This window comes from Scyliorhinus canicula, chromosome 7 (assembly GCF_902713615.1).
Source record: "Scyliorhinus canicula chromosome 7, sScyCan1.1, whole genome shotgun sequence".
In the NCBI taxonomy this organism is placed as follows: Eukaryota; Metazoa; Chordata; class Chondrichthyes; order Carcharhiniformes; family Scyliorhinidae; genus Scyliorhinus; species Scyliorhinus canicula.
The window spans coordinates 2,383,644-2,408,868 of NC_052152.1; the positions used below are offsets into that span (position 1 = coordinate 2,383,644).

The 25,225-nt window shown below is 54.1% G+C and overlaps 1 protein-coding gene across 1 annotated transcript; it reads left to right on the forward strand.

Annotated features, from left to right (window-relative positions):
• The first annotated feature begins 11,235 nt into the window (after positions 1–11,235).
• Positions 11,236–24,896, forward strand: LOC119968583 (glutamine amidotransferase-like class 1 domain-containing protein 3A, mitochondrial). Its single transcript, XM_038801211.1, has 4 exons — positions 11,236–11,352; positions 14,814–14,866; positions 17,401–17,511; positions 24,773–24,896. Exons 1-4 carry the CDS (start codon positions 11,272–11,274, stop codon positions 24,894–24,896), a joined length of 369 nt encoding a protein of 122 aa, XP_038657139.1. The 5' UTR covers positions 11,236–11,271.
• Positions 24,897–25,225: the final 329 nt, after the last annotated feature.

Sequence of the window (25,225 nt, forward strand, 5' to 3'; positions counted from 1 at the left end):
AGGGAGGGACTTCCAGGATGTTGCCCAACGACTGCAAAGGAACGGCCGATATATTTCCAAGTCGGGGTGGTGAATGACTTAGAACAGATAGACTTAGTACAGCACAGTCCAGGCCCTTCGGCCGACGATGTTGTGCCAACCATTTATCCTAATCTAAGGTCAACCTAACCTACAGCCCTTGGAGGAGAACCTCCAGGTGGTGGGATTCCCAGGTATCTGCTGCTCCTGTCTAAGATGGTAGCGGTCGTGGGTTTGGAAGGTGCTGTCTGAGGAATCTTGGTGAGTTACTGCAGCGCATCTTGTCGATGGTACACACGGCTGACACTGTGTGCGTTGGTGGTGGAGGGTTTGAATGTTTGTGGAAGGGGGAGCAATCAAGCGGAGCTGCTTTGTCCTGGATGGTGTGGAGCTTCTTTAGTGTTGTTGGAGCTGCGCTCGTCCAGGCAAGTGGAGAGTATTCCATCACACTCCTGACTTGTGCCTTGTAGATGGTGCACAGGCTTTGGGGGGGCGGGGGGAGGTCAGGAGGTGAGTTACTCGCACAAGATACCAAGCCTTCCAAGCCACGCCAAATATATCACCGTTCCTTCACTGTCGCTGGGTCAAAATCCTGGGAACTCCCTCTCCAAAAGCACAGTGGGTGTACCACAGTGGATATATCACTCACCAACACCTTCTGAAGGGCAACTGGGGATGGACAATAAATGCTGGCCGAGCCCACATCCTGTAAACAAATGTAATGGAAGTAATCTGAGGTCTTGGCCTGTGCAATTCCCTCGTGCAACCCATTAGTGAGGAAGCCTTGGCGTTTGTTCGGAGATTGGGGACCAATTTTGGTTTCAATCAGAGAGGTATGTTAGCTCTCTCACTCACTCAGCCTGTCAATCTAACGGAGGTGTGGGAGTTTGGGTTTCTATCCTCGTTCCAGAAGTAAGTACCTCAACCCATCACTTTAAATAAGTTACAATTATGAGATTTATTTACAATTATGAGATTTATTTAACATTTTGAAGGAGAAAGCAGCTGATAATTCAGAAACAGAGGGACAAACTCCAAATGAAGTGTTTGCATAGATTTGAGAATGCAAGTGTTTAATCTATCATTTATCTTCAGTATGAAGAGCTTAATATCCTTTAGGTAAACAAATCGACCCTGAGAAGCTAAATAACTTAATCAGATCCACGGTGAGAACAGAATTGGAGGAAAGCAATATTAAATGGATCCAATTTGCATTCATAAGTATCCGTGAGACATAAATAATCACAAATAGAAATTTTAAATCAAACTAATCAGCTAATCAACATTAAACCTCTGAATATATTCGAACTGTAAATTACCACTAACTACTGTGTAAATAATTTAGAATCTGCTAACAGTCCAGTCCAGGGCTTCAATGTGGCCACGTCTACAGTAATAGGTTACTGTCTGGCTCTGCGTTCTCACTCAGAATGCAGAATAGATCAGAGGAAAGCACAGTTTCAGTGAGGGTAAATGGTGACTCAACAAGCAGGGCTCAGGAAACAGGAATAAAAACAGAAAATGCTGGTAATTATCCGCAGGTTTTTATTATCTGTTCCTGTGACGTGGGTGTCGCAGGCTGTGCCAGCATTTATTCCCCATCCCTAATTACCCTTGAGGGGCAGTTAAGGGTCAACCACCTTGCTGTGGGTCTGGAGTCACATGTAGGTCAGACCGGGTAAGGACGGCAGATTTCCTTCCCTAAAGGACATGAGTGAACCAGATGGGTTTTTACAACAATCAACAGTGGCGTCATGTTTCATCACTAGATTTTTAATTCCAGATTTTTATTGAATTCCAATTTTGCCACCTGCCCTGGTGGATTTGAACCCGTGGCCCCAGACCAGATGGAACAGTGCTGATCTCGGCAGCAAGATGTTCAGTAACCTGTTTGGAATTTTAAATACAAGAATAAAAGATCAACTAAGCGCACAGGCTCTCAATGACACAGTTAAAATTGGTCTTGCGATATATTCCCCGAAAGTCTCCCTACCTGGTTAGTGCCACAAGTAAAGCACCTTCCAAGCATCGCTCCCTTATGAATGTTTAACTATAAAAATCCAGTCATATTACCCAAGGCCTAACCAGGTCTTAATAAGCTATACAATCCAACCTCTCGAACCCGCTTCCACTCTGCTGTGGAAATTGAAGAAACCTTCAGACATTAGATTGTTTTTTGAGGCCCAAGACGGTTCTGGCTTGAATGGGTGTCTGATTCAAACTGCACCATCTCCCAGCTCAGAGCTTCTTCTGTCAGATGGTCCGACCCACACAGCAAAAAACAAATCCTCTCAACATCTCTTTAAATATTGTTATGGGCCAGGGTTTAACAACTCCAAAATGTATGTTGAGCACCACGGTAACACAGTGGTTAGCACAGTTGCTTCACAGCCCCAGGGTCCCAGGTTCGATTCCCGGCTTGGCTCACTGTCTGTGCGGAGTCTGCACGTTCTCGCCGTCTCTGCGTGGGTTTCCTCCGGGTGCTCCGGTTTCCTCCCACAGTCCAAAGACGGGCAGGTTAGGTGGATTGGCCATGATAAATTGCCCGTAGTGACCAAAAAGGTTAGATGGGGCTACGGGGATAGGGTGGAAGTGAGGGCTTAAATGGGTCGATGCAGACTCAATGGGCTGAATGGCCTCCTTCTGCACTGAATGTTCTATTTATTATGGAGTCCAGCTGACCTATAACTTTTTATTGATTTTGGCTGGGATGAGCACGAGACCCTGCCTTTGAGCTGTAATTCAACGGACTTCTTTGGCGCTGTTAATCAAAAAACAAGCTTTATTCTAAGAATTTAGTTAACATTTGTATAAACACAAAGAGCAAGAATTTTTATCAATTAAAAACACAAAGACCCCACACCACTTCAGCAATCTATGTATAACCCTTAATAAATTCCCCCTTAACTGTTCCAATTCAATAACAAAATCCAAGTAAATCCAGAAACCCCTTTTCAAAGGTGTGGCCCGGCACAGGGCATTCTGACTGGTATAAGACTTGTTACTGATACTCTGTTTGCCTTCAGCAGATTTGAATTCCTTCCAGAAAGCAATTATCTCTTTTAAGTTACCAAGCAGGCCAAAATGTGTGTTCTCTGTCTGAGTCCACAGCAGCCAAAATGTGAAAGCGAAACCAAAAAATTCTCCCAAGGCCACAGCCCAGCTCCGCCCACACAATGACATCACTGAAGCCATGTGATAAGACAAAAACATTTCTTAAAGGGACACTCATGACAATATCCCTTTCCCTTCCATCTACAAATCCATTGTCCTCAGCAATTTTTTGAACTGAACTTATCCAAAATATAATAATAGTTCATGTTTACTGTGGTGACCTCACTGGCCTAGTTTGAGCCTGAATAAATTGGAAATCCTAAATTGCACCCTACTGACCTGCACTGGTCTGTAGTAATAATAGTATTAATAATAATAATAGTCTGTTGCTGCAGCCAGACTCCTGGGCACCCCATGTTCCTGCCGTTACTTTATGGTCACATGGGCCGGGCCCAGGGGTCCTGTCAATGGGCCATCAACCAGACCATTTGGTGCTGAGACCCACTCCCGAGGCCTCATTGCCAGGAGACTAGCGCAAGTGGCAAAAGGGCTGAAAGAAAAAGAGGATGAAAAAATAGACTCCTGGAGCACATCAGGAGCAAAGACTCGACATGGGAGGTGACCTTGAGCATCCGAAAAATGAACTAGAGAAGGATGGAAGGAAGAAGCTGCCAGTGAAATCCACCTTCATGATGACGGACCAGAGGGACTCGGGAATCAGACCTTTTTGAACGTGTATTTGTGCTTGTCCTTTGTTCTCCTCTATATTAAAGGCACCTTGGTAAAACCTTTGAATAAGTGAATTGATCGAACATATCTGAATTGGACAGATAAGACATTTCTTATGACTCCCCATGTTTGGGTCAAATCAAATTTAATAACCTTCCTTTATTTATTATGAAACCGTTGCAAGCTGTAAAAGATCCTTACTCCCCTTTTGAGATTTAGCAGCTGAAAAGATCCTTATGTATCTCCTAATGCAAATATCTAAACATAGCCTATTTACTTATAAACCACTTGATCAGGAAAGTTATTACAAATGCATGCATCAAGCACTGTTAGTCCTTATCCGTCAACCTTTCCAGACAAATTGTCTCCAGGAACCTTAATTAAATAATTTAAATACACAAACGCACACACGACCCCTACAGGGGTCTGTGCTGGGGCATCAACTTCTTCCAATTTATATCAATGACTTTGATGAGGGGAAAGAAGGCATGATAACTAAATTTGCAGACAACTGAAAGATGGTGTATGGCTCCTTCCTGTTTATTCCCTTATTTCCCCTTTTGTCATTTTCATTTTTGATTCATGGGTAATTAACGGACATGCATCTTTATGTTAAGCCGCAGAGAGGATGACATTCCGCAGTTACAGGAGACAACATTTTGCTAGTTTCTGTTAGTTTGAACAGGAGTTTCAGACTTGTTGGTCCCAGCGAGAGATGGGGTGGGACTTAGTTTGATTGACTGGCTGGGGGGTTAATTCATTGGAAAGGTCGTACTCTGCCCGGTAACAGGTGGTGATTAGATCCTGTCCCAGTGGAATGATTTGCCGAGTCCCAAGGCCTTTCAATTTGACTCCTGGGCACAGAAAGACAAGGACCTGGTATTTTTTTCTCCCTTTCCGGAAGGGCTGAATGTGTTATATTTATAAATCTAGTAGATGCCTGAATGAAGCTACACTAAAAACCTTGAACTGAAATCAAGGTTTGAAGAACAGCGGGATACTGGAAATATCCGCCTGAAACAAAACCTTTCTCACTTTTGTACCCCTCTGTTTGTTTGTTTGTCTGTCTTGTGCGTGTGTAGAAGGTGGGGGGAGGGAAAGTTAAAGTGGGAATTAAGAATGGGATAATAGTTAACCAGTTGTATTTGCTGCATATTTCATTATAGTTCTTGTTATAAATAAACAGTAATTGTTTTTAAACTTACAAACCTGGTGACTGTAATTATTGAGCAACCAAGGGCCAACGACCTTGGGTATTTTTGAAAGAATATTGGTTCATTCAATTGTGCTGTTACTCTGTTGTCAAGTGGGGTTGGAATCGACCATGCACTAGCCCTGAATGTGGTAACAATGGGCAGGGTTTGCAGATGGATATTGAAATGTTGAGTGAGTGGGCAAAACTCTGGCAGATGGAGTCTCATGTGGGGAGGTGTGACATTGTCTACAATTCTGTCTTCAATTCTCGCTGCCTCGGTGTGGTAGTCACCACTGATGTATTATACTGTATATTTATGGGTTTTACGGTAAGGCTCCTGTACTACAGGTACGGGGGTAGATCCCTGCCAGCTGGGTCCGCTCAGTAGGTGGAGTATAAATATGTGTGCTCCCTGTACAGCAGCCATTTTGTCAGCTGCTGTAGGAGGCCACACATCTCTGTGTAATAAAGCCTCGACTACATTCTACTCTTGTCTCGTCGTAATTGATAGTGCATCAAATTATTACACAGAGATTTTTCAGAGATGGACCTCCGCATCAAGCCGGATCGCCTGGAGCTGCATCCTCAAGCAGACAACGCCAAAAAAGACTTTGAACATTGGCTAGCTTGCTTTGAAGCTTACATCGGGTCTGCGCCAGACCCAATCCCTGAAGCACAGAAGCTCCAGATTCTGTACACGCGGCTGAGCTCCAATGTTTTTCCCCTCGTCCAGTACGCGCCGACCTACGCAGAAGCCATGGCGCTACTGAAGGAGAACTACGCTCAGCGAACAAAAAAAATCTATGCCAGACACCACCTCCTCCACACGGCGCCAACTTCCCGGTGAGTCTGTGGAAGGTTTCTGGCGTGCCCTGCTCGCCCTGGTGAGAGACTGTGACTGCCAGGCCGTTTCGGCCACTGAACACTCGAACTTGCTGATGAGAGACGGGTTAGTTACGGGCATAGGGTCTGACTACACCCGCCAGCGCCTCTAAGAAGGGGCCACACTTGACCTCGCGGTGACCAAAAAACTAGCACTCTCGCTTAAGGTCGCCTCACACAACGTTCAGGCCTATGCCTCCGACTGCGCGACCCACCCCCCCCTGTGCATCGTGGACCCCGTCGACAGCCACCCCTATATGGACCCCATCAGCGACAGCCTCCAGCCAACCCTGCGCCGCGTGGCAGCCAACCAGCCCCGGGGGACCCAAATGCTACTTCTGTGGACAGACAAAACACCCCCGGCAGCGCTGCCCAGCACAGCCCTCTGCAAGGCCTGTGGCAAGAAGGGACATTTCGCTGCAGTGTGCCAGGCCCGCTCAATCGCCACTATTGTCCTGGCAACCCCCACATGCAGCAAGTGGGCGCCGTCATCTTCCTCTCCTCTGACCACGTGCGGCCCGAGGGCGCCGCCATCTTGCCTGCCCCAGGACACGTGCGGCCCGTGGGCGCCGCCATCTTGCCTGCCCCAGGACACGTGCGGCCCGTGGGCGCCGCCATCTTGCCTGCCCCAGGATACGTGCGGCCCGTGGGCGCCGCCATTTTGCCTCCCCCAGGACACGTGCGGCCCATGGGCGCCACCATCTTACCCACCTCGGGAACCCTGCCCATCGGGCACCTCATCAGGCCGCTCATTGCCTGCAACCGCCGATGACCAGCAACGTCTGGCCTCCGTCACGATCGATCAGTCTCGGCCGCACAGCCTCGCGACCGCGTCGACGACAGTGAACGTCGATGGGCACGAGATCTCCTGCCTGCTGGACTCCGGGAGCACTGAGAGCTTCACCCACCCCAATACGGTAAGGCGCTGCTCCCTCGCGGTACACCCCACCAATTAGAGAATCTCCCAGGCCTCCGGATCCCACTCCATGGCGATCCAGGGGTACTGCATCGCCACCATCACCATCCAGGACGTAGAGTTCAGCGGCTTCCGCCTCTACGTCCTCCCCAACCTCTGCGCTGCCCTGCTACTCGGCCTGGACTTCCAGTGCAACCTCCAAAGCCTAACCCTGAAATTTGGCGGGCCCCTACCACCCCTTACTGTTTGCAGCCTCGCGACCCTTAAGGTCGACCCGCCTTCCCTTTTTGCAAACTTAACCCCGGATTGCAAACCCGTTGCCACCAGGAGCAGACGATACAGTGCCCAGGACAGGGCCTTCATCGGGTCTGAGGTCCAGCGGCTGCTGCGGGAGGGTATTATCGAGGCCAGCAACAGCCCCTGGAGAGCCCAAGTGGTAGTGGTGAAAACCAGGGAGAAAAACAGGATGGTCGTTGACTACAGTCAGGCCATCAATCGTACACGCAGCTCGACCCGTACACCCTCCCACGCATATCTGATGTGGTCAATCAGATTGCACAGTCCCGGGTCTTCTCGACAGTGGACCTGAAATCTACCTACTACCAGCTCCCCATCCATAAACCAGACTGCCCATACACTGCGTTTGAAACAGACATCCGCCTTTACCATTTCCTTAGGGTTCCCTTCGGTGTCACCAACGGGGTCTCAGTCTTCCAACGGGAGATGAACCGAATGGTTGACCGGTACAGACTGCGGGCCATTTTCCCGTACCTGGACAACGTCACCATCTGCAGCCACGAACAGCAGGACCATGACGCTAACCTTTACAAATTTCTCCACACCGCCACTCTCCTCAACCTCGCGTATAACAAGGAGAAGTGCGTGTTCAGCACGAACCGATTAGCCATCCTCGGCTATGTGGTCCAGAACAGAATTCTGGGGCCCGATCCTGACCGCATGCGCCCCCTCATGGAACTTCTCCACCCCCACTGCCCCAAGGCCCTCAAACGATGCCTGGGGTTCTTTCCGTATTACTCCCAGTGGGTCCCAAACGATGCGGACCACGTCCGCCCAATCATTCAATCCACCGTTTTCCCACTGACGGCCGAGGCTCACCAGGCCTTCAACCGTATCAAGGCCGACATCGCCAAGGTCGACATCGCTCCCCTTCCAGGTTGAGAGCGATGCATCAGACGTCGCTCTGGCCGTCACCCTCAACCAGGCAGGCAGGCCCGTGGCATTCTTTTCCGGCACCCTCCATGCCTCCGAAATTCGGCACTCCTCCATCGAAAAGGAGGCCCAAGCCATCGTTGAAGCTGTGCGGCATTGGAGGCATTACCTGGCCGGCAGGAGATTCACTCTCCTCACTGACCAACGGTCAGTTCCCTTCATGTTTAATAACACACAGCGGGGCAAGATCAAAAACTATAAAATCTTGAGGTGGAGGATCGAGCTCTCCACCTACAACTACGAGATTTTGTATCGCCCTGGTAAGCTCAACGAGCCCCCCGATGCCCTATTCTGAAGTACATGTGCCAGCGCACAAGCGGACCGACTCCGGACCCTGCACGACGATCTCTGTCACCCAGGAGGCACCTGTTTTTACCACTTCATTAAGGCCCGCAATCTGCCCTACTCCATCGAGGAAGTCAGGGCTATCACCAGAGACTGCCAGGTGTGCGCGGAATGTAAACCGCACTTCTACCGGCCAGACCGTGTGCGCCTGGTGAAGGCCTCCCGCCCCTTTGAACGCCTCAGCGTGGACTTCAAAGGGCCCCTTCCCTCCACCGACCGAAACACGTACTTTCTTAGTGTGGTCGATGAATATTCCTGATTCCCCTTTGCCGTCCCATGCCCCGACATGACGTCTGCCACCATCATCAAAGCCCTCAACACCATCTTCGCTCTGTTCAGTTTCCCCGCCTACGTCCACAGCGATCGGGGATCCTCCTTTATGAGCGATGAGCTGCACCAGTACCTGCTCAACAGGGGCATTGTCTCGAGCAGGACGACCAGCTACAACCCCAGGGGAAACGGGCAGGTGGAGTGGGAGAATGGGACGGTTTGGAGGGCCGTCCAGCTGGCCCTACGGTCCAGATATCTCCCGGCCTCCCGCTGGTAGGAGGTCCTCCCCGACGCACTCCACTCCTTTTGGTTGCTCCTATGCACCGTGACTAACAAATCTCCCCATGAACATCGCTTTGCCTTCCCCAGGAAGTCCACCTCCGGGGTTTCGCTCCCAACGTGGCTGGCAGCTCCAGGACCCGTTCTCTTCCGTAGACACGTGTGACTGCACAAGGCAGACCCTTTGGTTGAAATGGGACAGCTACTCCACGCAAACCCGCAGTATGCTTACGTAGCATAGCCCGATGGCCGCCAAGATACAGTCTCCCTCAGGGACCTGGCACCAGCTGGTTCCAAACCCCCCCCCCCCCCCCCCCCACCCTCTGTCCTGGCGCCACCCTCCCTTCCCCCGGCGCAGCCCCCGCTCCAGGACAGACCGTCCTCCCCTTGCTCCCACCCGGGGATGAAGAGGATTTCGACACTCTCCAGGAGTCAGCGAAGACCAAGCCGATGCCTGAGTCGCCACCAGCACTGCGGCGCTCTCAACGACAGATCAAGGCACCGGACTGCCTAAATTTTTAATATTGTCTGTGATTTTGAGAAGCATCTTGTCTGTATATAGTTCTCCACCACCCCCGCTGGACTCATTTTTAACAGGGGGTGAATGTGGCTGTCACCGCTAATGTATTATACTGTATATATAAAGGGGTTTTACGGTAAGGCCCCTGTACTACAGGCAATGGGGTAGATCCCTGCCTGCTCGGCGGAGTATAAATATGTGTGCTCTCCGTACAGCAGCCATTTTGTCAGCTGCTGTAGGAGGCCACACATCTCAGTGTAATAAAGCCTCGATTACATTCTACTCTTGTCTCGTCATAATTGATAGTGCATCACTCGGAAAGGCAGCCAGTATAATTAAGGACCCCACGCACCCCGGACATACTCTCTTCCACCTTCTTCCGTCAGGAAAAAGATACCAAAGTTTGAGGTCACGTACCAACCGACTCAAGAACAGCTTCTTCCCTGCTGCCATCAGACCTTTGAATGGACCTACCTCGTATTAAGTTGATCTTTTCTCTACACCTTGCTATAACTGTAACATTATATTCTGCAGTCTCTCCTTCCTTCCCTATGTACAGTATGCATTGTCTGTATAGTGTGTAAGAAACAATACTTTTCACTGTATACTGATACATGTGACAATAAATCAAATAAATCAAATGCTGTTCCCCTGTATTACACGAGGAATTGAACGTAACAGTAAGGATATTATTCTTCAGTTATACAGGGCATTGATGAGACCACATGTCGAATACTGTGTGCAGCTTTGGTCACTTTAAGGAAGGATGAAAATGCCTTGGAGACAGTGCAGGGGTTTATTAGATTGATACCCGGAATGAGTGGGTTGTCTAATGAGGAAAGGTTGGACAGACCGGGACTGTTTCCACTGGAGTTGAGAAGAGTGAGGGTGAGCCCAGAACTAGGGGACACAGTTTGAAAATTAGGCCCTCAGAACAGAGGTGAGGAGAATCTTTTCTGAGGGTTGTGAGACTTTGGAACTCTGTGCCTGAGTATGCGGTGGAGACGATGTCACTGAATGTGTTTAAGATGGAGGCAGATAGATTCTTGTTAGGCATGAGGATCAAAGGTCATCAGGGCCAGGTGGACAGTAGAGCTGGAAACACAAACTGAATAACCATGATCAGGGTGGGGGGGGGGTTGGAGGTGACCTTCAGAGGATATTCTCTGAATGGAATTGAATTTTCTAAAGGTCTTTGATAATAGAGACCAGAGCGAGTGGGGGAAGGGCACAGGATGTGCAAATCAGACATCAACACAGGGAGCTCAGTGTGTGAGCGGGGGGAGCTAGGACCCAGAGGAGACATCTGAATACCCAGCTCCATCCGGGGCCCCGGACTTGTTCCCTGGCCCCGCCCCCGGCGCCGCCATGTTGCTCCGTCCCCAGTTTTGGCACCGCCCCCTGTCCTGACCCCGCCCCCGCCAATGCCCCGCCTCCTATCCTTGTCCCGCCCCCTGGCCTGTCCCCGCCCCCATTTTGTCTCGCCCCCTGCCATGGCACAGCCGTGTTGCCCCGCCCCCTGTCCTGACCCCGCCCTCGGCAGCGACTACGGCCCGCCCCCTTTCCTGACCCCGACCGCGACATTGCCCCGCCCCCTACCCTTGCCCCGCCCTTGCCGCCATGTTGCCCCGCCCCCGCCCCATGTTGCCCCGCCCCCTATGCCGGCCCCGCCGCCATGTTGCCCCGCCCCCTACGATGGCCCCGCCCCCGCAGCCATGTTGCCCCGCCCCTATGCTGGCCCCGCCCACCACGTTGCCCCGCCCCCGCCGCCATGTTGCCCCGCCCCCGCAGCCATGTTGCCCCGCCCCCTATGCTGGCCCCGCCCCCGCAGCCATGTTGTCTCGCGCTCTCTCTCCGTTTCTCCGTTTCTGTCGTTTTCGCTCCGCCGCCGCCCCGGGGCCGAAAGTGGCCGTGGTGAGGGGAGGGAGGGAGGGGGATCCTGGGGGGGAGGGGGGGTGTGTCCCCGCGGAGTGAGGGGGGGGGTGTCCCCGCGGAGTGAGGGGGGGTGTGTGTCCCCGCGGAGTGAGGGGGGGGGGTGTGTCCCCGCGGAGTGAGGGGGGGGGGTGTGTCCCCGCGGAGTGAGGGGGGGGGGGGTGTGTCCCCGCGGAGTGAGGGGGGGGGTGTGTCCCCGCGGAGTGAGGGGGGGGGGTGTGTCCCCGCGGAGTGAGGGGGGGGGGGGTGTGTCCCCGCGGAGTGAGGGGGGGGGGGGTGTCCCCGCGGAGTGAGGGGGGGGGGGGTGTGTCCCCGCGGAGTGAGGGGGGGGGTGTGTCCCGCGGAGTGAGGGGGGGGGTGTGTCCCCCGCGGAGTGAGGGGGGGGGGTGTGTCCCCGCGGGGTGAGGGGGGGGGGGTGTGTCCCCGCGGAGTGAGGGGGGGGGGGTGTGTCCCCGCGGAGTGAGGGGGGGGGGGTGTGTCCCCGCGGAGTGAGGGGGGGGGGGGGTGGTCCCCGCGGAGTGAGGGGGGGGGGGGTGTGTCCCCGCGGAGTGAGGGGGGGGGGTGTGTCCCCGCGGAGTGAGGGGGGGGGTGTGTCCCCGCGAGTGAGGGGGGGGGGTGTGTCCCCGCGGAGTGAGGGGGGGGGGTGTGTCCCCGCGGAGTGAGGGGGGGGGGGTGTGTCCCCGCGGAGTGAGGGGGGGGGGGTGTGTCCCCGCGGAGTGAGGGGGGGGGGTGTGTGTCCCCGCGGAGTGAGGGGGGGGGGGTGTGTCCCCCGCGGAGTGAGGGGGGGGGGGTGTGTCCCCGCGGAGTGAGGGGGGGGGGTGTGGTCCCCGCGGAGTGAGGGGGGGGGGTGTGTCCCCGCGGAGTGAGGGGGGGTGGTGTGGTGTGTTCCCCCCGCGGAGTGAGGGGGGGGGTGTGTGTCCCCGCGGAGTGAGGGGGGGGGGTGTGTCCCCGCGGAGTGAGGGGGGGGTGTTCCCCGCGGAGGGAGGGGGGTGGTGTGTCCCCGCGGAGTGAGGGGGGGGGGGTGTGTCCCCGCGGAGTGAGGGGGGGGGGGTGTGTCCCCGCGGAGTGAGGGGGGGGGTGTGTCCCCGCGGAGTGAGGGGGGGGGGTGTGTGTCCCCGCGGAGTGAGGGGGGGGGTGTGTCCCCGCGGAGTGAGGGGGGGGGTGTGTTCCCCGCGGAGTGAGGGGGGGGGTGTGTCCCCGCGGAGTGAGGGGGGGGGGTGTGTCCCCGCGGAGTGAGGGGGGGGGGTGTGTCCCCGCGGAGTGAGGGGGGGGGTGTGTCCCCGCGGAGTGAGGGGGGGGTGGTCCCCGCGAGTGAGGGGGGGGTGGGTCCCCGCGGAGTGAGGGGGGGGGGTGTGTCCCCGCGGAGTGAGGGGGGGGGTGTGTCCCCGCGGAGTGAGGGGGGGGGGTGTCCCCGCGGAGTGAGGGGGGGGGTGTGTCCCCGCGGAGTGAGGGGGGGGGTGTGTCCCCGCGGAGTGAGGGGGGGGGGTGTGTCCCCGCGGAGTGAGGGGGGGGGGTGTGTCCCCGCGGAGTGAGGGGGGGGGGTGTGTCCCCGCGGAGTGAGGGGGGGGGGGTGTGTCCCCGCGGAGTGAGGGGGGGGGGGGTGTGTCCCCGCGGAGTGAGGGGGGGGGTGTGTCCCCGCGGAGTGAGGGGGGGGGGTCCCCGCGGAGTGAGGGGGGGGGGGTCCCCGCGGAGTGAGGGGGGGGGGGGTCCCCGCGGAGTGAGGGGGGGGTGGGTCCCCGCGGAGTGAGGGGGGGGTCCCCGCGGAGTGAGGGGGGGGGTCCCCGCGGAGTGAGGGGGGGGGTCCCCGCGGAGTGAGGGGGGGGGGGTCCCCGCGGAGTGAGGGGGGGGGGGGGCCCCGCGGGGGGGGGGGGGGGGGGTCCCCGCGGAGTGAGGGGGGGGGGTCCCCGCGGAGTGAGGGGGGGGGGTCCCCGCGGAGTGAGGGGGGGGGGTCCCCGCGGAGTGAGGGGGGGGGGGCCCGCGGAGTGAGGGGGGGGGTCCCCGCGGAGTGAGGGGGGGGGTCCCCGCGGAGTGAGGGGGGGGGTCCCCGCGGAGTGAGGGGGGGGGGTCCCCGCGGAGTGAGGGGGGGGTCCCCGCGGAGTGAGGGGGGGGGTCCCCGCGGAGTGAGGGGGGGGGTTCCCCGCGGAGTGAGGGGGGGGGGGTCCCCGCGGAGTGAGGGGGGGGGTCCCCGCGGAGTGAGGGGGGGGGTCCCCGCGGAGTGAGGGGGGGGGGGTCCCCGCGGAGTGAGGGGGGGGGGTCCCCGCGGAGGGAGGGGGGGGGTCCCCGCGGAGTGAGGGGGCGGTTCCCCGCGGAGTGAGGGGGGGGGGTCCCCGCGGAGTGAGGGGGGGTCCCCGCGGAGTGAGGGGGGGGGGGTCCCCGCGGAGTGAGGGGGGGGGGGTCCCCGCGGAGTGAGGGGGGGGGGGGTCCCCGCGGAGTGAGGGGGGGGGGGTCCCCGCGGAGTGAGGGGGGGGGGGGCCCCGCGGGGGGGGGGGGGGGGTCCCCGCGAGTGAGGGGGGGGGGTCCCCGCGGAAGTGAGGGGGGTGGGGGTACCCGCGGAGTGAGGGGGGGGGGGGTCCCCGCGGAGTGAGGGGGGGGGGGGCCCCCCGCGGAGTTAGGGGGGGGGGTCCCCGCGGAGTGAGGGGGGGGGTCCCCGCGGAGGGAGGGGGGGGGTCCCCGCAGTGAGGGCGGGGTGTGGCTCCCGCGGACTGAGGGGGGGGGGTCCCCGCGGAGTGAGGAAAAAGGGGGGGGGGTCCCCCGCGGAGTGAGGGGGGGGGGGGGGTCCCCGCGGAGTGAGGGGGGGGGGTCCCGCGGAGTGAGGGGGGGGGGTCCCGCGGAGTGAGGGGGGGGGGGTCCCCGCGGAGTGAGGGGGGGGTCCCCGCGGAGTGAGGGGGGGGGGTCCCCGCGGAGTGAGGGGGGGGGGTCCCCGCTGAGTGAGGGGGGGGGGTCCCGAGGAGTGAGGGGGGGGGGTCCCCGCGGAGTGAGGGGGGGGTCCCCGCGGAGTGAGGGGGGGGTCCCCGCGGAGTGAGGGGGGGGGTCCCCGCGGAGTGAGGGGGGGGGGGTCCCCGCGGAGTGAGGGGGGGGGGGGTCCCCGCGGAGTGAGGGGGGGGGTCCCCGCGGAGTGAGGGGGGGGTCCCCGCGGAGTGAGGGGGGGGTGAGGGTCCTGGGGGTGAGGTGGGTGGTGAGGGGAGCCGGGGGACCCGGGGGTGAGGGTCCCGGGGGTAATGGGGGGGGTTTGAGGGTCCCGGGGGTGAGGGTCCTGGCGGGTGAGGGGAGGGGGGTGTCCCAGGGCTGTGGGGGTGGTCCCGGGGGTGTGGGGGGTCCCGGGGTTGGGGATGGTCCCGAGGTTGGGGATGGTCCCGAGGTTGGGGATGGTCCCGAGGTTGGGGATGGTCCCGAGTTGATGCTGAGAGGGTTTAAGCCACAATTTTTCTTTGTCCTCCCAACAGGTTCTGTCCGGGTGTGGTGTTTATGATGGAACCGAAATTCATGAAGCATCAGCGTGAGAAAAACTTACAAAATTGGGATTTACTCTGTTTCTAACCCCGTGCTGTACCTGTCCTGGGAGTGTTTGATGGGGACAGTGTAGAGGGAGCTTTACTCTGTATCTAACCCTGTGCTGTACCTGTCCTGGGAGTGTTTGATGGGGAAAGTGTAAAGGGAGCTTTACTCTGTATCTAACCCTGTGCTGTACTTGTCCTGGGAGTGTCTGATGGGGACAGTGTAGAGGGAGCTTTACTCTGTATCTAACCCCGTGCTGTACCTGTCCTGGGAGGGTTTGATGGGGACAGTGTAGAGGGAGCTTTACTCTGTATCTAACCCTGTGCTGTACCTGTCCTGGGAGTGTTTGATGGGGACAGTGTAGAGGGAGCTTTACTCTGTATCTAACCCTGTGCTGTACCTGTCCTGGGAGTGTTTGATGGGGACAGTGTAGAGGGAGCTTTACTCTGTATCTAACCCAGTGCTGTACCTGTCCTGGGAGTGTTTGATGGGGACAGTGTAGAGGGAGCTTTACTCTGTATCTAACCCCGTGCTGTACCTGTCCTGGGAGTGTTTGATGGGGACAGTGTAGAGGGAGCTTTACTCTGTATCTAACCCCATGCTGTACCTGTCCTGGGAGTGTTTGATGGGGACAGTGCAGAGGGAGCTTTACTCTGTATCTAACCCCGTGCTGTACCTGCCCTTTGAGTGTTTGATGGGGACAGTGTAGAGGGAGCTTTACTCTGTATCTAACCCTATGCTGTTCCTGTCCTGGGAGTGTTTGAGGGGGACAGTGTGGAGGGAGCTTTACTCTGTATCTAACCCTATGCTGTACCTGTCCTGGGAGTGTTTGATTGGGACAGTGCAGAGGGAGCTTTACTCTGTATCTAACCCCGTGCTGTACCTGCCCTTTGAGTGTTTGATGGGGACAGTGTAGAGGGAGCTTTACTCTGTATCTAACCCTATGCCGTACCTGTCCTGGGAGTGTTTGATTGGGACAGTGTAGAGGGAGCTTTACTCTGTATCTAACCCCGTGCTGTACCTGCCCTTTGAGTGTTTGATGGGGACAGTGCAGAGGGAGCTTTATTCTGTATCTAACCCTATGCTGTTCCTGTCCTGGGAGTGTTTGAGGGGGACAGTGTGGAGGGAGCTTTACTCTGTATCTAACCCCGTGCTGTACCTGCCCTTTGAGTGTTTGATGGGGACAGTGTAGAGGGAGCTTTACTCTGTATCTAACCCTATGCTGTACCTGTCCTGGGAGTGTTTGATGGGGACAGTGTAGAGGGAGCTTTACTCTGTATCTAACCCTGTGCTGTACCTGTCCTGGGAGTGTTTGATGGGGACAGTGTAGAGGGAGCTTTACTCTGTATCTAACCCTGTGCTGTACCTGTCCTGGGAGTGTTTGATGGGGACAGTGTAGAGGGAGCTTTACTCTGTATCTAACCCAGTGCTGTACCTGTCCTGGGAGTGTTTGATGGGGACAGTGTTGAGGGAGCTTTACTCCGTATCTAACCCAGTGCTGTACCTGTCCTGGGAGGGTTTGATGGGGACAGTGTAGAGGGACCTTTACTCTGTATCTAACCCAGTGCTGTACCTGTCCTGGGAGTGTTTGATGGGGACAGTGTTGAGGGAGCTTTACTCCGTATCTAACCCAGTGCTGTACCTGTCCTGGGAGGGTTTGATGGGGACAGTGTAGAGGGAGCTTTACTCTGTATCTAACCCCGTGCTGTACCTGCCCTTTGAGTGTTTGATGGGGACAGTGTAGAGGGAGCTTTACTCTGTATCTAACCCTATGCTGTTCCTGTCCTGGGAGTGTTTGAGGGGGACAGTGTGGAGGGAGCTTTACTCTGTATCTAACCCTATGCTTTACCTGCCCTTTGAGTGTTTGATGGGGACAGTGTAGAGGGAGCTTTACTCTGTATCTAACCCTATGCTGTACCTGTCCTGGGAGTGTTTGATGGGGACAGTGTAGAGGGAGCTTTACTCTGTATCTAACCCCGTGCTGTACCTGCCCTTTGAGTGTTTGATGGGGACAGTGTAGAGGGAGCTTTACTCTGTATCTAACCCTATGCTGTACCTGTCCTGGGAGTGTTTGATGGGGACAGTGTAGAGAGAGCTTTACTCTGTATCTAACCCGTGCTGTACCTGTCCTGGGAGTGTTTGATTGGGACAGTGTATCTCAGGTTGGATCAATTTTTATTAAAGCTGCTGTCTGATGTCCCAGGCAAAATGCTGCCGCCAACTTCATTTTCCTCGAATTTAATCCTTTAAATCTTTCAATATTTTCTGCTGTATCCACTCGCCTGTAGTTTGCCCACTCTGATCTGTCCCCAGCGTGCCACCGTGCTTATTTTAACCAGTATCGTTGGTCACCCTGGTGTAACGTCCGCTTTACTCTGTATCTCAGCCTGTGCACAGACTGTCCTAACGTGAGCTTTACTCTGTATCTCAGCCTGTGCACTGACTATCCTCAAGGGGAGTCTAGTTACTGAGCTTTTGTTTGGAATCCACTGTGTTCATCTTTGGGTGGAATTAATTGGCCCAGTTTCGTTTCAGGATTTTGGTTCATCTGAGTCGTGGAGGGGCCGAGTTCCAAGTGTTTGCTCCTGATGTCTCCCAGATGCATGTTGTGGATCATGTCAAGGGGGAGCCTGCTGGGGAGAAGCGGTGAGTGAATCTTGGGCATGTGTCTGCATGTTTGTCTGCATGCAAGTGTTGGTGCGTGCAAGCGGGTGTAGGTGCATACCTCTGTGTTTGCTGATGAGAGCATGTGTGTGTGTTTGCACCTTTTTCTTTATTCTTTCATGGGATATGTGTAATGTGGGAAATCCAGCATTTTCTGCCCATCTCTAATTGCCCTTGAACTGAGCGCATTTAACATTTTCAAAAAAGAATTTCCAATTAAGGAGCAATTAGCATGACCAATCCACCTCCGCTGCACATCTTTGGGTTGTGGGGGTGAGACCCAGGCAGATACGGGGACATCGTGCAAACTCCACACGGGCAGTTACCCGGGGCCGGGATCGAACCCGGGTCCTCGGCGCTGTGCCACCCCGAGTGCTACTTTTTAAGAGTCAACCACATTGTTGTGGGTCTGTAGTCACATGTAGACCAGACCAGGTAAGGACGACCGATTTCCTCCCCTAAAGGACATGAGTGAGCCTGATGGATTTTTACGACAATTGTCATTAGATTTTTAATTCCAGATATTTTTAATTCAGATTCCACTATCTGCCATGTTGGGATTCAAACCCGGCTCCCAGAGCATTACTCTGGGTCTCTGGATTACTAGTCCAGTGACAATACCACTATGCCACCGCCTCCCCTGGTGTGTCTGTGTACCGCTTGCTGCATGTGTGTGTGTTGATGCACGCATGCGTTGTTGGTACCTGTGGGTGTGTATGCGTGAAAATGCTGCTGTGTGCCCGCATGTGCCCATTTGCAGCTGAGTTCACGCGCACGCTGGTGTATCTAACCTATACTATGGAATGTGTGTATGGACCTGTTCATAGAATCCCTACTTTGCAGAAGGAGTCATTTGGTCCATTGAGTAGGCACCCAACTTCCAAAAGAGCACTCTACCTACGTTCACTCCCTTGCCCTAACCCCATAAACCCGTAACCTATCCTGCACATCTTTGTTCTGTCAGGTTGTATCGTAGTGAAGTATAGTAGTGATGGTGTGTTTGGAGCGCTGTTCTGCAGGGATGTATAGTAGTAAGGCCATCCAAACTACAATGAGATGAATTGCAGATAATGTGCTTTAATAATGAGGCTCTTTCACAAATTCCTACGACCACAGCAGAGGTTATAACTGAGTACGTCCAGCTCCAGAGTGAGATCTGTCTCGCTGATCATAAACCATTTATTGTTAAACCGAGGAGGGAAAGCTACTGACCCCAAAACCATAGAACTCCAGTAACACCGTGTAAAAATTAAGAGATTTATTGAAAAGAATACTTAAGCACACAAGATTAAAGCTACACAGTTAATACAGTCTTACACTACAACCCCCAAAAAATCTGCTTTGTCAAAAATACACAATTAAACTACTTTTACAAATGTTATTACTGAGCAAGCCCGGATTTTATAGATTTTAACCATAAAAATCCAGTAATATTCCTTAAATATATTTTCCCATTTTCATCTCAGTTCTCAAACACCACTTTGAACTCAACTTCTCCAAATATAAAAATGTTCCCCTGTTTTCTATTTTGCCTCTACTTTAGGTCAGTAAAATTTAACATACTTTTCCCTGTTACAGGATTCCCTGTAAGATGTAAATGTTCATTGTCACCTCCGAACTCCCTTTTGAAATTCAACAGCTGGAAAATCAATTCCCCACTTATCTCACAATGCAAATTTCACATCCAACCTATTTACTTGAAAGTCAAATCCATCATATCCTCTCATTACAATTGTATAAACCTAACACCTGTTATGGGCCAGGGTTTAGAGAACCCCAAAGTGTATCATGGAGTTCAACTGACCCACATTTTTTTTTTCTTTAATAAACAATTTTATTGAGGTAGTTTTTGGCTTTGTAAACAGTTACAAACATCAACAGAAAGAAAGCAAAAAAGGCAAAAATGTGCAAACATCCACGTACTTTCAATACTTCAATCGTAACATACTGCACAAGCCCGCTCCTCTCCCACCGGTACTACCCGCCATTTTATCCCTCCTATTCTACTCTACTCTACCCCTTCCCACCCCCTGCTGATGCTCACTCTCCCGCAAAGAAGTCAATAAATGGTTGCCACCTCCGGGCGAACCCCTGTACAGATCCCCTCAAGGCGAACTTAATTTTTTCCATACCCAGGAAACTCGACATGTCCGCAAGCCACAACTCAGTTTTCGGGGGCTTTGAGTCCCTCCACGCCAATAGTATTCGTCGCCGGGCTATCAGGGAAGCAAAGGCCAAAACATCGGCCTCTTTCTCCCCCTGGACTCCCGGGTCCTCCGAAACCCCAAAAATTGCCACCCCTGGACTCATCACCACCCTTGTTTTTCGCACCCGGGACATGATCCCCGCAAATCCCTCCCAGTACCCCCTCAGCTTAGGGCATGCCCAAAACATGTGAACATGGTTCGCTGGTCCTCCCGCGCACCTGGCGCATTTGTCCTCTATCCCAAAGAATTTGCTCATCTGAGCCACCGTCGTTTGGGCCCGGTGAACGACCTTAAATTGAATCAGCCCGATCCTAGCACATGTCGCGGTCGAATTTACCCTACTCAGGGCCTCTGCCCACAGCCCGTCCTCCATTTCCCCGCCTAGCTCCTCCTTCCATTTAAGTTTCAGTTCCTCTGTCTGGGACCCTTCCTCCCTCATGAGCACCTTATAAATACCCGAGACTCTACCCTCCCCTTCTTCCCCCCCCTAGAGACTATTCTGTCTAGGATCCCCATTGGCGGGAGGCGTGGGAAAGATGGGACCTGTCTACGAACAAAGTCCCGCAACTGTAGGTACCTAAAATCATTTCCCCTTACCAACCCAAATTTCTCCTCCAAGCTCCTCAAACTCGCAAAGCTCCCTTCCAGGAACATATCACGCACCCTTCCCACCCCCGCCTGCCGCCATGCTCGAAACCCCCCATCCATACTCCCGGGGGCAAACCGATGGTTGTCGCAGATTGGCGCCCAGGCAGACGCCCCCATCTCCCCTACATTCCTCCTCCACTGGCCCCATATCCGCAGGGTCGCCACCACTACCGGGCTGGTGGTGTACTTGGCCGGTGGCAGCGGTAGAGGAGCCGTGATCAGGGCTGCCAGGCTGGAGCCCCTGCACGAAGCCGCCTCCACCCCCTCCCAGATAGACCCCGTACCCACCATCCACCTCCTTATCATAGCGATGTTGGCCGCCCAGTAATAATTAATCAGACTCGGCAAAGCCAGCCCTCCCTCGCTGCGGTTCCTCTCCAACATCGCCTTCTTCACCCGCGGGGATTTTCCCGCCCAGACAAAGTTCATAATCATCCTGTTAACTCTTTTGAAGAAGGACTGTGGGATAAAGATCGGGAGGCACTGAAAAATAAACAGAAATCTAGGGAGGATTGTCATCTTTACAGTCTGCACCCTCCCTGCCAGCGACAGCGGGAGTGCATCCCATCTCCGAAACTCTCCCTTCATTTGCTCCACCACCCTGGCCAAATTTAACTTGTGCAGCCTGCCCCAGTCTCGTGCCACCTGGATTCCCAAATACCGGAAATTTTCCTCAACCAGCCTAAACGGTAGCCCTCTCAATCTGTTCTCCTGGCCCCTTGGCTTTACCACAAACATTTCACTCTTGGCCATATTTAATTTGTATCCTGAGAACTGGCCGAACTCCCTCAGCATTCCCAGTATAGTTCCCATCCCGGCCACTGGGTCCGACACGTACAGGCGCAGGTCGTCTGCGTAAAGAGAGACCCTATGTTCTACCCCGCCCCTCACCATCCCCTTCCATCCCTCTGCGGCTCTCAGCGCAATCGCCAGCGGCTCTATGGCCAGCGCAAACAGCAGCGGGGAGAGCGGGCAGCCCTGTCTGGTCCCTTGGTACAACCTAAAGTACCGACACTTCTCTGTTAGTCCTGACGCTGGCCCTCGGGGCCTGATATAATAATTTGATCCAATCCACCAATCCCTCCCCGAACCCAAGCCGTCCGAGCACCTCCCATAGATAGTCCCACTCCACCCGGTCAAAGGCCTTCTCGGCGTCCATTGCCACCACTACCTCCACCTCCCTGCCCGCCGGGGGCATCATTATCACATTAAGTAATCTTCTCAGGTTGGCCGCCAGCTGCCTACCTTTCACGAACCCAGTTTGGTCCTCCCCAATCATCTCCGGTACACAGTCCTCCATTCTAACCGCCAGTACCTTTGCCAGGAGCTTGGCGTCAACATTAATCAGGGAGATTGGCCTGTAGGACCCGCACGCCTCCTGGTCTTTACCCCGCTTCAATATCAGTGATATAGTGGCTTGCGACATTGTCGGCGGCAGGGTCCCTCTGTCCCTTGCCTCATTGAAAACCCTCGCCAAGACCGGGCCCACCAGCTCAGAAAACATCCTATAGAACTCTTCTGGGTATCCATCCGGCCCCGGGGACTTCCCCGACTGCATGGCCTTTAGGCCCCCCAATACCTCCTCCGCTCTAATCGGGGCTGACCCACATTTTTTTAATAGATTTTGGTTATTTTGGTTACGGCCCACTTTACAGATGTGATGCAACAGAGATCTAAAGTACTTGTAAAGCAAAATAATGTTTATTATATGAATCCAATTAACATGTTTAACACAGTAAACATCTTAGCAACTAAACTCAAATATTCCCCCCAAAGAATACAGTACTTAATCTTTCCTAGCACCATCCATATGTTAAACCCTTTTCAAAGAAAGACAGCAGGTTTAAATTCTCTACAGAAATGGGTATTACTTTGAAATCCTCAAATGAGCTGAAGACAGTCTGTAGCTTGTAGAGAGAGAGGTCATTATACGGCTGCTTGCTTTGCCTGCCGCTATCCAACTCTCAAAATGAAACTAAACACACACTGTAGCTGCATGCTCAAAAACGAAAGTGAAAGACAGCCAGCCCAGCTCCAGCCACACTCTGACATCAGTGCAGCTATTTGATAAACACCCATTTCTTAAAGGTAGTCTCACATGACACACCTTTAACCTTTCATCTCTTAGACCTCACAGATAACCTGTCTCCACTAACCTTCCCTTGTTCAATTAATCCCGCTCTCTCAAAGAACAAAGAAAAGTACAGCACAGGAACAGGCCCTTCGGCCCTCTAAGCCCGCGCCGACCATGCTGCCCGTCTAAACTAAAATCTTCTGCAATTCCAGGGTCCGTATTCCTCTATGCCCATCCTATTCATGTATTTGTCAAGACGCCTCTTAAACGTCACTATCGTCCCAGCTTCCACAACCTCATTCAGCAGCGAGTTCCAGGCACCCACTACCCTCTGTGTAAAAACACTTGCCTCGTACATCTCCTCTAAACCTTGCCCCTCGCACCTTAAACCTATGCCCCCTAGTAATTGACCCCTCTACCCTGGGAAAAAGTCTCTGAGTATCCACTCTGTCTATGCCCCTCATAATTTTGTAGACCTCTATCAGGTCGCCCCTCAACCTCCGTCGTTCCAGTGAGAACAAAGTTTATTCAACCTCTCCTCATAGCTAATGCCCTCCATACCAGGCAACATCCTGGTAAATCTCTTCTGCACCCTCTCTAAAGCCTCCACATCCTTCTGGTAATGTGGTGACCAGAATTGAACACTATACTCCAAGTGTGGCCTAACTAAGGTTCTTTACAGCTGCAACATGACTTGCCAATTCTTATACCCAATGCCCCGGCCAATGAAGGCAAGCATGCCGTATGCCTTCTTGACTACCTTCTCCACCTGTGTTGCCCCTTTCAGTGACCTGTGGACCTGTACTCTCACACAGCTTTCTTAAGTGCCACAGAAAGCATAATCCACAAAGAGAAAAATAGCTAATTTTCTCATAAAGTGAAAGCAGAAAATGCTGGAATGTGGTAGCACTTGTAGAGAGAGAAACCGAGTTAACAATCCTGATCAATGTCCCTTTGTCACAACAAAGAGCGCTGTGAGATGACACAGGTTACAAACCAGGTCAGGGATGGAGGGAGGAAGGTCAGAACAAACGACTGACTGTCTGATAGGGTGGAGGAGAGGAGAGATTAAAGTTTACAATGAAGGCCAAAAGATTGTGATGGTGCAAATAAGCAAACAGGTGAAGAATGGGATAGAGTGGTTTCAGGGAAACAGGATGTGTGGAAATTGTGGCAAGATAGTTGTGGACGTCATTGGACTTGAAGTGAGTCCCGTTTGACAGCAGAGCTCTCACCTTCTTGCTCCATCTGCAGGCTGAGGGGAGATTAAAGTGAAGTGTACGCGGTCCTGAGGGTTCTGCATTGAGAGGGTGGGAAAGGGTCTATTTCCCTTGGCAGAGAGGTCACTGACTGGGGGACAGACATTTAAAGTGATTGGTACAAGGATGAGAGAAGAGATGAGGAAAACTGTTTTCACTCAGAGAGTTGAGGGGGTCTGGGACTCACTGCCTGAAAGGGTGATCGAGGCAGAAACCCTCAACTCATTGAAAAGGTGTCTGGATTTGAACCTCAGGTGCTGTAACCCACAGAGCTACGGAGCAAGTGCTGAAAAACGAGACTCAGACGGGTGGCTTGTTTATCGTCCAGTGAACACGATGGACAGAATGGCCTCTTTCTCTGCCATAAACCGATTGACATTTTGTGAATATCTAAACAGGAGGAATGTGGAGAGAGAGAGTGGCAGAATAGGAATTACTCCCGAGGAACGGCAGCATGAGCACGATGGTCTGAATGGCCTTTTCCTGTGTTGAAACGATTGTGTGGAACTCTTAGCCGGGAGTTGGAGAAGCGATGTACCTGTGTGGGAGCAACACGGAGCGAGAGGATATAAATGATAGCCGAGGCGGGAGGGGATGGGGAGGGGTGGGAGTGGTCTGGGGGGAGGGGCTGAGATGGGAGGGGGAGGGGCCAAGGCGGGTTATATGGACCAATTTGCTGCTCGGAACCGGCCCACACTGGTTTCAGAACATTGGGACCTCCCAATGGGATTGGTTGGAACAGAAAGGAGCGGATTTTTCCTCAGGGTTAGGGTTCGAATGGGAACCAAACTTCTGTGGTGATTGGCCAGGAAGTGTTCAGTGTTGAGGACACTGTGTTAATACCAGCATGGAACACAGCAGTAGTATAAATAAAAATAGCTACAACTTTATTTTATTCTAATTTTGTTGAAAATAAATAGCTAAAACACATTCCTGTGTGAAGAAACATATAACTTTTAGTTGTCAGTAACACTAACACAGGATATTCTAGTATACGCAAGAATTACTTTATATTAATCTCTGACCCGCTGATGCTGATTATCGCTCCCTTGCAGCAATGTTCTGGTGGAGTCGGCTCGGATTGCCCGCGGTAAGATCATGGACCTGGCCCGGCTAACCGTGCAGGAACACGATGCCATTATCTTCCCTGGTGGCTTTGGTGCTGCCAAGAACCTGTGAGTACTGAAACCCAACCATTCTGTCCGTGATTCACTGGCAGCTCGATAAGCCGGGGGGGGGGGGGGGGGGGGGGCACACAATGAACCAGTCTGAGTGACAGCCCCTCCGCCCAGGCCCCACCCACCACGACACCAGCGTTTCTGCATTTGGATCTCATATCCAAGACTGAGAGAGTGCTGCACTGTCAGAGGGTCAGTACTGAGGGAATGCTGCACTGTCAGAGGGTCAGTACTGAGGGAGCGCCGCACTGTCAGAGAGTCAGTACTGAGGGAGTGCTGCACTGTCAGAGGGTCAGTACTGAGGGAGTGCCGCACTGTCAGAGGGTCAGT

Bases quoted from the DNA above. Each gene is read 5' to 3' on its own strand.
- LOC119968583 (XM_038801211.1), top strand. From the start codon at position 11,272: ATGTTGTCTCGCGCTCTCTCTCCGTTTCTCCGTTTCTGTCGTTTTCGC. The intron at 14,867-17,400 runs GTGAGAAAAACT...GTTTCGTTTCAG, and splicing joins GAAATTCATGAAGCATCAGC to GATTTTGGTTCATCTGAGTC. The intron at 17,512-24,772 runs GTGAGTGAATCT...GCTCCCTTGCAG, and splicing joins GAGCCTGCTGGGGAGAAGCG to CAATGTTCTGGTGGAGTCGG.